General features: G+C 44.6%; 1 protein-coding gene across 1 annotated transcript in view; it reads left to right on the top strand.

The window, feature by feature from the left end:
- Positions 1–12,500, top strand: part of caskin1 (CASK interacting protein 1) — a 77,991-nt gene that overhangs the window by 47,274 nt on the left and 18,217 nt on the right. The window contains exons 7-12 of the mRNA XM_030381661.1: positions 1,672–1,780; positions 2,292–2,400; positions 2,943–3,037; positions 5,397–5,514; positions 7,477–7,725; positions 11,713–11,817. Of these exons, the coding sequence (XP_030237521.1) occupies positions 1,672–1,780; positions 2,292–2,400; positions 2,943–3,037; positions 5,397–5,514; positions 7,477–7,725; positions 11,713–11,817 (785 nt within the window). The remainder of the gene's footprint in view (positions 1–1,671; positions 1,781–2,291; positions 2,401–2,942; positions 3,038–5,396; positions 5,515–7,476; positions 7,726–11,712; positions 11,818–12,500) is intronic.

Genomic DNA, 12,500 nt, shown 5'->3' with positions numbered 1-12,500 from the left:
GTGAGGAGGAGAGAGAGACAGAGAGAAGAAGAGAGAGCAGCTGTCAGCCGTGGTTTGACACAGGGAGATGGATTGGAGGTGAAGATAGCATGGTGTGTGGGTAGGTGTGTTTGTGTGTGTGTGTGTGTGTGTGTGTGTGTGTGTGTGTGTGTGTGTGTGTGTGTGTGTGTGTGTGTGTGTGTGTGTGTGTGTGTGTGTGTGTGTGCGGTGTGTGTGTGTGTGTGTGTGTGTGTGTGTGTGTGTGTGTGTGTGTGTGTGTGTGTGTGTTTGTATACGGGTGTTTGTGCTTGTATGGATTGTGTTGGGGGGTTAGGTGGGACTCTGTCAGTGCCCTCTACAGGTGACATTGATGATGAATGTCCACTGTTACACCTGGCCACACACACACGCACACACACACAAACTTGCACACACTCTCCTCATCTCTCACGCACACACTCTCACACACACACACACACACACACACACACACACACACACACACACACACACACACACACACACACACACACACACACACACACACACACATTTAACGGTTGGCCCCTGACATCCCGTTTGAGAAAATAGTCTTGACTTATCATTATTTGATGTTTGCGTTCTGAAGTGCTTCTAATAATTAATTTTCACTATTTCGCAGTTTACAAAGTATAACCCAAGGATCCCTGTGTTCATAGTATTTATGTTCTGCACCCCCTCTTACCACCACCTCGTCATCATCTTTTAACATGATCCTCTTTCTCCTTTTACACCTTTTCACGCTCCTCTTTTATCACCTTTTTCCCTCTCCCCCACTCTCTGTCACACCTCTGCTCTGCTCCCTCTCACTCCCTTGCTCTCCAACATTTCATTTGGAAAATCGTTCCCCTCTTTATCATCTCACGTTCCATTACTCTCTCTCTCTCTCTCTCTCTCTCTCTCTCTCTCTCTGTCTCTGTGTGTCTCTCTCTCTCTCTCTCTCTCTCTCTCTCTCTCTCTCTCTCTCTCTCTCTCTCTCTCTCTCTCTCTCTCTGTCTCTCTGTGTCTCTCTCTCTCTCTCTCTCTCTCTCTCTCTCTCTCTCTCTCTCTCTCTCTCTCTCTCTCTCTCTCTCTCTCTCTCTCTCTCTCTCTCTCTCTCTCTCTCTCTCTCTCTCTCTCTCTCTCTCTCTCATCCTGCTTTCAATCTTTCACTTCTGCTCTCGCTCTCCGCCTCCTTTTTGTTTTGATTTACATCCGTCTGTCTCTCTCTCCTTTCCTCCTCCTCCTCCTCCTCCTCCTCCTCCTCCTCCTCCTCCTCCTCCTCTCTTTTCCATTCCCTTGTATCGTCTCATCCACTTCCTTTCTACCCCCATATCCTTCCCTCTAATCTCCCCTCCTCTCTTCTCCTCTCTCTTCCTATCCTATCCTCTCCCCTCCTATATACTCCTCTCTCTTCTTGTCAAATCCTTTCCCTTCCTCGCCTCTCTTCCACTTCCCTTCCTTCTCTTCTCCTCCCCTCTCCTCTCCTGTCCTGTCTTGCCTGTCTTGTCTTCTCCTTTCCTCTCCACTCCTCCCTTCTCCTTTCCTCTCCACTGTTCTCCGCTTATCTCCTATCCACTTCTCTCCTTTCCTCTCATATTACCGGCTCCTCTCCTATAATTCCCTCTCTCCTCCTCTCCTCTGTCTTACCTCCATCCACACCCACCCCTCCAGGCTGCTGATCCAGGCCGGGATTGACATCAACAGACAAACCAAGGCGGGCACTGCGCTGCATGAAGCAGCACTCTGTGGAAAGACGGAGGCAGTGAGACTCCTGCTGGACGTGAGTGGAACTGCAACACCTAATTTACCCGCAACCACAGAAGGGACAAGATCAGTTTCCTAAAATCTATAGTCTATGGTAGTGTGACACCACTTACGCTGGCCACAGACGTGGGTTCCATGGACCAAGATAGCTAGCTCTTGAATAGTTAATCGTGTAAAGATGATACTATTAAGAATATCTTCATCTTCTCTGGAAATTTGAAAACTAACTTTTTTACTTAACAGATTCTGAAGTTGCATAAAATGAACAGTATTCTTAAGACTCCTTGATCCTTCCGATTACTCCACGTGCAGATCATTAAGGATCAGGGAGGAGTAAGGGCATCTTGGTCATGGAAGCCTACAAGTAGACCGTAGATATTGGGTTTGATTCCACCCTAATTGACTTTACTACCAAAGTCTATCATGCCATACTGTGTCCCACAACCTACATAAACATGTTTCCAAATCCCAGGTATATTGACCCTTAAAGTATCTGCAGTGACTGTGTATCTTTTTGGACCGCACAGAGCGGCATCAACGCAGCAGTGAGGAACACATACAGCCAGACTGCCTTGGACATTGTCTACCAGTTCACTGCTACACAGGCCAGCAGAGAGATCAAACAGCTGCTCAGAGGTAGCACTGTACCCATGGATGGGCGGATGGGTGGGTGGACGGATGGACGACCGGACAAATGGGTGATGGATGGATGGATGGATGTGTGATGAATGGATGAATAGTGGTAACCAGGATGGCTGGATGGTTAAATGAAATGGAAATACGATAGGACATTGACACGCGATGATAGATTGATGAATGGGTGGATGGATGAGTAGTGGCTAGTTGGATGGACGGATGAGTGATGGGTGAATGGACAGATGGATGGATCATTATTACCAATCTCTCTGCTTAAGTTGTTTATTCGTCTGAACCGGTCTGCTATCTCCCCCTCCCTCGCTCTGTCTCTCTGTTTCGGCCTCTCTGTCTCTCCCACTGTCTCCCACTCTCTCTTCCCTCCCTCTCCTCTCTCTCTCTCTCTCTCTCTCTCTCTCTCTCTCTCTCTCCCCCTCACCATCTCCCTCCCCCGCGCTCTCCCCCCCTCCAACTCTCCTCCCTCCCTCTCCTCCTCTCTCTCTCTCTCCACCCCCGCCCTCTCTCGCTCCCCCTCCCTCTCCTAGATGCGTCAGCATCTCTTCAGGTTCGGGCGGTGAAGGACTACTGCAACAACTACGACCTGACCAGCCTCAACATCAAGGCCGGCGACGTCATCACGGTAATGACACTGTGGGACCGGAATAAGAGCACAAGCCTTTCATCAACACCCTGAGCTATGTCTGAGATATATTAATGTTTACTCCCTGATAATTATTAACTATCACAGCTAAATTGTCCAATAGTCCTTAAATCGGACGGGCATAAAATATGTCGAAACCATCACATGTTAACAAATTCAATGAATCAAAGCCGTTTCTGAGCCACCAGAGTTATTATGTGGCTGTTTGTAGCTCATGGAAAAACACCCAGTTGTAGATTACAGCTAGGGCAGGTATTTTGGAGAAACAAGCCATCGCACCCCTCACTTCTGGTCCCCCTCAGAAGCCAATGAATCCGCCAAAAACACATGACTAGCTTGCTCATTGCTCGGGGAAGACATCCATGTTCAATGAGTGGATGGCCAGATGGCCTGCAGGTAGGCAGGTAAGCAGACAGACAGACAGGTAGACCATCCAATCATTTAATTTGGGCCAAATTAAATGATTGAACAATCATTAAAGGTCCCATGTCATGCTACTTTATGAATGCTTTTATATAGCTGTTAGTGAGCCCCTAATACAGTACTTGAAGACATTCAAGAAATTCACTGGTGCAGAATTACAGCCACTACGAGCCAGTCCCACAATGAGCTATCCACAAACGTGATGTTTTTTTAGAGGCGGGTCAAGGTGGAGGGTGGGGGTGTGGCCCTAGGCAGCTTGCGGCCACGGTACCATGCTCTCGTGTTCACCATGGATGTATCGCAATGGCGAGGCACACACAGCTTTTGGCCGTGTTCTGTAAATATTCTAGAACACTCTGGGCGCTCCGGCAGGAGTCCTGGAGCTCTGTATCTAAATAATATCATATTATACATAGATATCTATATCATATAATATATATTATCACACCCAAAAGCTGTGTGCGCCTCCAGACGATATCATGAATCTCAAACGACTGGGTCGGGTTCTCCGACGTCTCTGGTTCTTCCACTTCCAAATCAATCTGAAGTAGACTGAACCGCAACATGGAGGAGAAAGGGATTGTTGACCGCGATTGTCTCCCGCCGGAGCCCCGCTGCCTGCTGCCTCTGCAACATCGCCTCGGCACCACCGCCTCGGCAGCGGGCGTGGTTCCTCACAGCGGTGGTGCCTTGGTAGCGGGCAGCGGGCAGCGGGCAGAACCGCGAAATGGGGAAGAAAGGGATTGTTTACCACGATTGTTGACGTCGATGGTCTCCCACTAGAGCCCCGCTGCCCCGTCACCTGCCGCCTCTGTTCGCTGAAAATTCCAAATCGGCGCGTCTGAGCTCTGTTTTTTCAAAGGCAGAGCAGGATACCTAGAGCTCGTTTTACACCTAACTCCATATTTTACTGGGGGACAAAGGCAGGCTAGGGGAACTCATATTAATGTTAGAATTTTTTTTTTTGAATTTTTCATGCCATGGGACCTTTTAAAGCGACAGATACAAATTTTTCTTTATTTTGTCAGAAGATTTGATTTATTCATTGCTGTCAGGATGTGCAGACAATTTCTACAAATCAAGCAAAACATGCTTCTACACTAAACTGCCATACGTGGCTTTAACATATATTATTTACTTTCTAATACACATTTTAATATGCTCATGAACTCAATGCAATTTTACTGACAAGCTAGCCTACATAAATAGCTGGCAAATACGGCTTGTTAGCTTAGCTAATACATCCCGAAAAAAGCCCTACCCAGCCATTTCAATTGAACCATCAGAAATCCCATAGATAGACCAATTATTAACCATATATTCAGGGAATTCAATCGAACCCCCAAAACATCGTCTTGTGGTCTCTTAAGATGGGAATTTCTATAGAGCGAACAGCAAGCACTGTTACTTTTGCAAGAGGTCATGGTATGAATAATCTTTATTCTTGGCAGCAGAATATATATATTCTTCGACTACACTACTGCAACAAATGTACCGTCAACCCACTGCTAATGAATATTAATGAGCGTTTGAGCAGGCTATTATTAAAAGGAATGCCTGTCAGAGATGTTGTGTCCTTCAGGCTTTAGTATTTATGTAACACTTAAAACAGAAATAACAAGCACAGGATAATATTTAATTAAATGTGATTCATCTACTCAATACTCTATGGATCTCATTAAGTCCTCACCTCATTTACCTCATTTGTAACCAAGTCATAAAAATTGTCTCTAAAAGAAGGGCTATGAAGAGACACATTCTGCAGGCGACGTTTAGTATGTTAAATCAACAAGATTGCAAGATATGTTTGGCTGACGCAGTCAAGCAATAGCAGAGGTTGGAGTTTAACGCTGTTTTATTTAAAGCTTGTATAACAAGGGAGCCAACCGTTTTTTTTGCTCTGTTTGGCATGCAGGTTCTAGAGCAACATGCGGACGGCCGCTGGAAGGGCTGTATCCATGACAACCGAACAGGAAACGACCGCGTGGGCTACTTCCCGTCCACCATGGTGGAGGTCATCAGCAAGAGGACAGGTGTGTGTGTGTGTGTGTGTGTGTGTGTTAGTCTGTGTGTGTATATGTTTGTGCGAGGACGCCGATGCCAGTGTGCGCAGGTGCGCACCTCTTAACTCTTGTGCGTGTGTGTTTGTGTGTGTGTGTGTGTGTGTGTGTGTGTGTGTGTGTGTGGGTGGCTCGTTGTCTACGGTGTGCCTGGTTGCATCATTATGTTGCTGCACGTTTATGTGCCATCTGGAATATTTTGAACAAAGAGAGACAGATTTACAGGAGAGTCACTGTGAAGAAGGCATCTGTTTCTGACGACATGTTTATTTTGTTGACCCTTGGAAAAAAATTGGGAACTGGGTGCACAAAAAGAAAACGAACCGCTGTTCTGGCACTAACAGCTAATACTTATCAACACTGCAGCTGGTCCACGGGGACAAAAGCAATAAGCAAGACTTTTCTGATCCACAACCTCAATATGTATTTGTTTTGGTTTTCATGTTGATCATATCTCTGCACAAAATAAATAAAACTAAAGAGGGTAAAGGGAACGTGGATCTGGAAACCAATTAGTGACTAGAGGCCCTAGAATCCAACATTAATTATTTTCTGTTATATTCCAATAAGGAACATACCAAATGACATCATATTGATGATAATACTGTTGGTTCTTGATAATGTATCACCCTTGGTGCCTTCGAGCAAGGCACATGCTCCATCTGCAAGAGGGTTTTCAAGTATATAGCGTCTTCTTACATTTGATCTCAGCTCCCTTTCAGGGAGAGGGGCAGCCTGGTTTTAATTACCAACCAACCACCGACAAGGAAGTGATGTCATGTCAGAACGAGTGATGTCATGCATCAACACATATCAGAGCATTTGGGTTCCATCCAGATACATCCATATAATCCTGGACTTGAAAGGATGACATTGTGCATATAAATAAAGACGGTTGGTTTCTGTTCCATTTAGTGAGGGAATTAGAAATGAATTCTTCCATTCACAGATCCATTCACCATCGTCATACGCTCCACAGCCACAAAGACACACCTTTATCTGTTTACATTGCAGGGATGTATCTCTATGTGTGCATATCAGTGTGTCTGTCAGTCTGTCCGTGTCTGCTTGTTAATTTGTTGCCAACGGCTAAAGATGTGATTCCATCATAATTTCCATATTTTTATTTTTCCTCGCTTCTCCTTCATTCACGTGCTCCCTTTCTCTTGTGGAATGCAACTTAACTCGTTCTCACTTTGTTCAACTTGAATATATTTGACACTAAAAAAAAATCACTTGAATTGCAATTGGCAGGGAAGTCAGACTACCTGGACTGCAGTTATACTAAAACTAATACTAATAATACAAAGTATGTTCCGATAGCATGTGTAACCATTGCACGTCATAGATTAAAGGGGCTGTACGTTAAACACATTTAGAGCCTGCATTGTAATCTTCCTCAAAAATCTGAGTAGAGTAGAGTTGATTGAAGTAAAGTAGAATAGAATACATTAGCTTAGTTAATCATTAGCTAACCACCACTTTATCTCTCCAATCCCTTCTTCATTATCCATTTCCCAACCTGTTTCATCATTCACTCTGGCTTTCCAACTAACACATTCCATAACTGAGAGCTCTAACTCACTCTATACCTTCTTCTCACCATATCTTTATGATTTTTTATACCATTTGTTTTTTTACCTGTAACCTTTAGCATTAGTTTGTAATTTTTTTCTTTTTTTGTTTTCCCTTCTCTTATGTGTTATTGTTTTGTCGTTGTTGTTGTTGTTGGTTGTCGGTTGTTTGATTGTGCCTCGGCCGGCTGGCTGTTGTCGGCGTCGATTGGGGTGCGTGTGTGTTTGTTTGTGTGTGTATGTGTGTGTGTGTGTGTGTGTGTGTGTGTGTGTGTGTGTGTGTGTGTGTGTGTGTGTGTGTGTGTGTGTGTGTGTGTGTGTGTGTGTGTGTTGTTGTTGTTGGTGGCTGGTGTTTATCTAGGTCTGGCCAGCACAGTCATTTGCACTCAACAGTTTCAAAAGATACCACTGGTTCCCCCGGCGACGGTTGCCCCTGCCAACCCGGTAGTCAACGGCAACGATGCCACGTTCCATCAGATCCATATCCTGCCTCCGCCACCTCCTCCTCCACCACCACATTCCCATCAGCCACTGCTACCACTTTTCACATCCTTTGGCTATCACAGGTCGCCCGCGACAACCCCACTGGGAGACACACCCACCACCCCAGGTACACGCCCACTTTTTCATTATTATTATTATTATTATTATTAAGCTTCAAGGGATGCTTTCATGGGATATTTTTCATAGACCTACACGAGAAAGTAAACACACTCTAATTGGCTATGTGACAAATCTAATGTTGATTACATTTCTGGTTTTAATCAGAAGGCATCCATTAAAGTTTTCCATGATAGAGCCTTATTTATGTATTTTATGTGTTAATCATACAGTATATGTTTTATGTATTATTTAATTTTTTTGTTCAGTTGGTGTCTTTATGACAGCTGGAGTCAAGCAGTTAGAGGAGGAGTTGAATTGCTAAGATTATAATGAGAGGATTACAATGGGTGTAATGAGTAAGCTATTATGCCAGGGTAATTAACATAAGCACTTTTATCAAAGTGGAGATTTGAATGTTAGTCTTCACAGGCGGCATTTATTGTTTAATTGGGTGATAACCCCTCACAGAAATCCAAGACTCCGGCAGGGCACAATAAATAGAAAAACAAGAACAGGGATGGATTTCCATGAGAGGGTAGTTCTTTACAACCTGATTTTCACTCTGAACAGCCTTGTAAAGCGGGGTTCTGAGGGGAGTACTGCAGTGTAGTCGCTTGCTATTCCCAGAGTAAAACCTGAAATAGAGTGTATTGGGGATCCCCATTGATGTGGGAAAAGTATACCGCTATATATATTAAGATGAAAAGAAAAAGGAAAAGCCCTGTAGTAAGTCAGTGTAGACATAGTACTTACGCTAGTAGAGACCTATAAGCACGGCTACCGAAAAAATTGTTCACTGCTCCCAGCAGTTACCGTAACAACCATAACGGTAAGATCTTTCAGAGACACTATCTTCCATCTTAGTTGTGCTGGCTTATCAGTCCATGGCTTTCTTGTTTGTTGGTTTGTCTGTTTGTTTGTGTTTTTTTCACCCCTTCTTTCCTACCCACCTCTCCTCTCTTGTTTATTTTTGTTTATTTTTTTCACGGTTGATCAAAATCCTCTTTTTATTCCAATGACCAGGACTACCCTGGTGTTTTTTTTTTGTTGTCCAAATGCACACACAGACAGACACACACACACACACACACACACACACACACACACACACACACACACACACACACACACACACACACACACACACACTACCAAACTCTTCTTTCGGGCTCAGACTGTGTTTACCTCAATTGTTTGTTTGTGTTGTGGTCTCGTCCCTCTGTGCTCTGTCACGTCCTGCTACACCCAATTCCACTGTGTTGGTCAAACCTTTTCACCTCACCTGTTCCCTTTCCTCACTCACCCTAGAGAGAGAGAGAGAGAGAGAGAGAGAGAGAGAGAGAGAGAGAGAGAGAGAGAGAGAGAGAGAGAGAGAGAGAGTTTGTGTGTGTGTGTGTTTGTGTGTGGATTTATGTTTGTTTGTATTTGTGTGTATGTATGTGTGAGTGTGTGCTTTAATTTGTGTGTCGCACATTTGTAATGGGGTGTGTGTATTTGTGTGTGTGTGTGTGTGTTTGTCATGGCATGTGTGAATTATTGCGTGTGCATCGTAAGCATGCGACCACAAACCGAATGCTCTAACTTATTTTGAGACGCCTAAGAGGACAAAGTGCCTGAGAATGGATAATGGTCATGGATAAATATCCTTTTGCTGTTGAACCACGACACCACCCACATGGAAGATGTGTTGGCTTGGTATTAGAGAGAGAAACTTGTGGAGTAGGGCCTTCAAGCCTACACGATCAGTGAACAAACAAGGTTTGAGCCAAGAAGATATAGCTGTAGTTTGGGTAACTTGATGAGGAAACCATTTTGTGATAAAACGAAAGATCGGGTGACATTTCTCTGTTTAAAAAATGCTGTACATTTTTTTACCATTTAATAATCAAATAATAATTTACATGTCACATCTAGATGTCGTAATATTCACCTCCAAAATCACTAATTTAACAGTGGTGACCAAACCACTTCCCTTTGATCAGGGAAATGCCTAAATGTTTCACAATGTGATTTGATCACTCCGGTATAATGTTGACTGACCTACAGGTAAGATGTTTGACAGGGATGAGACATGTCTATTATTGTAATGTACAGAACAGAGTTTAAGAAATCTGAGCTGGATTTCTTCCATCCGAGACAAATGAGACTTCATTTGTCTTCCGCTTGAATATTTATGCTTTTGTATTTAAAGGCATTGTATGAATGCCTTTAAATACACAAAAGATATTTGCAAAGGGATGCAAAATACAAAGTTGCTATGACAAGGGCTGTGAGACAAGGTGTGATCCAAAGAGACTTGATGATAATGTATGTGTGCCTCTGTATATTTCCAATGTAAACCATTCATATACCCTGTGTCAGGGTATAATGGTTTTCGATCGAGAGACTCTCCAAATGTGCATATATAATCACACACTTGTGATGGATGTATTATATATGTGCCTGTGTGCCCTCTTGCATATGTGTGTTGTGTATATACACAAATATTCATGTTATCGTTTTTATTTATGTACTACGGGTATATAAATGTGCTCATATATTTCTGTAGAAGCATATTTGTGCATATGCTTTACTTTTCAATGTGAATGCTTGTATGGGGGTTCACGTGTGCAAGAAGAAGACGAGAGCTTTTGAACACTTATTTATTTTGTAAGTAACCTGAGGCCCCCAACCCGACCCCCCTCCTCCCCCCACCCTCTCTCTCCCACCACCTCCTCCTCCTCCTCCTCCTCCTCCTCCTCCTCCTCCACACACGTATGCACCACCCCTGCTTACTCAACTCTGAGTTATGGGGACAGGATTTTCTGATGAGATATCACTATCAATATTTCGTACTGGTCGGTCAATGCCAGTGCGTAATATAAAGCTTCAAGTAAATAATCAGACAAATTAGAAGATATGAAAACAATACATTTATTGCATGTTTTGTGGAGGTAAAATGTTGAACCACTAGAGGGAGCAAGAATAATGTTAAATGAAGTACACTGCCTATCAAGGAGGATTAAATCGTTGCAGCATTAGTTGCTGTAACAATTCAGCACTAATAAACAACAGTCAAACATTTGGCTTCCCCATTTAAAATATATTGAATATGCATATTGTGATTACATACACTGGTATTTATTTCTCGAAAATAAATCGGAACAATAATTAAACAGAAAATGCTATACAAAGAAACAGAAGAAAACAATTAACTTATTATCTAAGGTGAAACACTTAACTTTAACGAGGGGTGTCTATAGACACCTTGGGGGGGCGAAGCAATCTGTTGACAGCAACAACAAAAAAACATTATAATAAAAAAAAGACTAAAACTGTTTTTTACGATAACTGAACCAACAAATAATATTACTTGAGTTTGCAACTAATCGTCAATATTAGTTTTTATTACATAAATCATCAGTAATCAAGGGAACTCAAACTCACATTCAAGATTCATTCAATGTTAGCTGAGTGATAGCAAAAGGTAAATCCCTAACTCGCTGTTAGAAAAAAAGTAGGCTATAATGCTTTAGCACTCCTGACAGATCAAAAATAATTGTTTCAACACTAGGTAGTCAAGATTAGTAAAAGTTCAAGCAAAGTCCAATAGTTCCTGTTTTGACCAGATCCTTCCGTAGCCCAACTAGCTATAGCTGCCATAGTTGGTTATAGAGGCCTGGCTAGCAGTATCTGCCCCGTTTGGCCACAGCGGCCTGGCTAGCTGTAGCTGCCCCGGGTAGCTATAGAGGCCTAACTAGCTGTATCTGCCCCAGTTAGACATAGCAAACTGGCTAGCTGAAACTGCCCGGGTAGCTGTAGCGGTGCATTTTGCTGAAGCTGTCCTAGTTCTCCGTAGCTGTCCTGGATGACCTCAGCAGGCCCAGCTAGCTGTTGCTGCAGTGGCCCAGACAGCTGTAGCGGCCCCATCAAGCTGAAGCAGCCCTGTCTAGCTGAGGCTGCCCCAGCTGCCTCTAGCGTCGGCTAGCGGTTAACATGCTGTTCTGTGTTAAAGGTTGCCGCGGCTCAGAGGCTAGCCCTCATGGCTCCCCCACCCAGTCCGGGGGGCCCCATGGCAGCTCCAGCGAGGAGATCTGGGTACTGCGCAAGTCTGTGGCAGGTAACCGAGCCGCACTGCGCTGGGCCTTCCCACCCCGACCCCACCAAACCCCCCCCCCCCCCCCCCCCGAACCACCACCCAACCACCACCCTGTTGTTCCCCCTACTTCCACACGTACTCCACCGAATGATTCCCTGTGGACGCCTGAGCCGGGTCAAACAGTGTCTGACAGCGTTGGTAGACTCGGGGCGTTTGAGAACACCTGCGATGGGTTTTCATACAAAAAGCTTGATTCTCATTTTTTTGAAATGCTCAAAGCCCTTCGGAGATGACCAATCGATCCGAGCCGTGATGGAATGCCAAACGGTGACTGGTTGAATCAGATACTCTTTGAACCCGCCCCCCCCCCCCCCCCCCCCCCCCACCTGCTCCCCCCCACCTCCTCCTCCTCCCTCACCTCCATCCCCCCTCCCTCTCCCCCTGCCAACCCTGCATGACTTTAGGGTGCTGTGAAACCGGCACCAAATGTAGGACCTCAGCCATCTGCATGAGTCCACACTATCTGTGCGTGCGTGCGTGTGTGTGTGTGTGTGTGTGTGTGTGTGTGTGTGTGTGTGTGCGTGTGTGCGTGTGTGTGCGTGTGCGTGTGCGTGTGTGTGTGTGCGTGTTGGGGGGAGGGGGGGGGTTGTTGGTGAAACGTGGCAGAGGGGGAACGACGAAGTGAGAGAAAGAGAGAGCAAGAT

This window comes from Gadus morhua, chromosome 2 (assembly GCF_902167405.1).
Source record: "Gadus morhua chromosome 2, gadMor3.0, whole genome shotgun sequence".
NCBI classification, from domain to species: Eukaryota; Metazoa; Chordata; class Actinopteri; order Gadiformes; family Gadidae; genus Gadus; species Gadus morhua.
The sequence above is the reverse complement of the archived record's forward strand: the minus strand, read 5'-3'. Positions and strand labels throughout refer to the sequence as shown.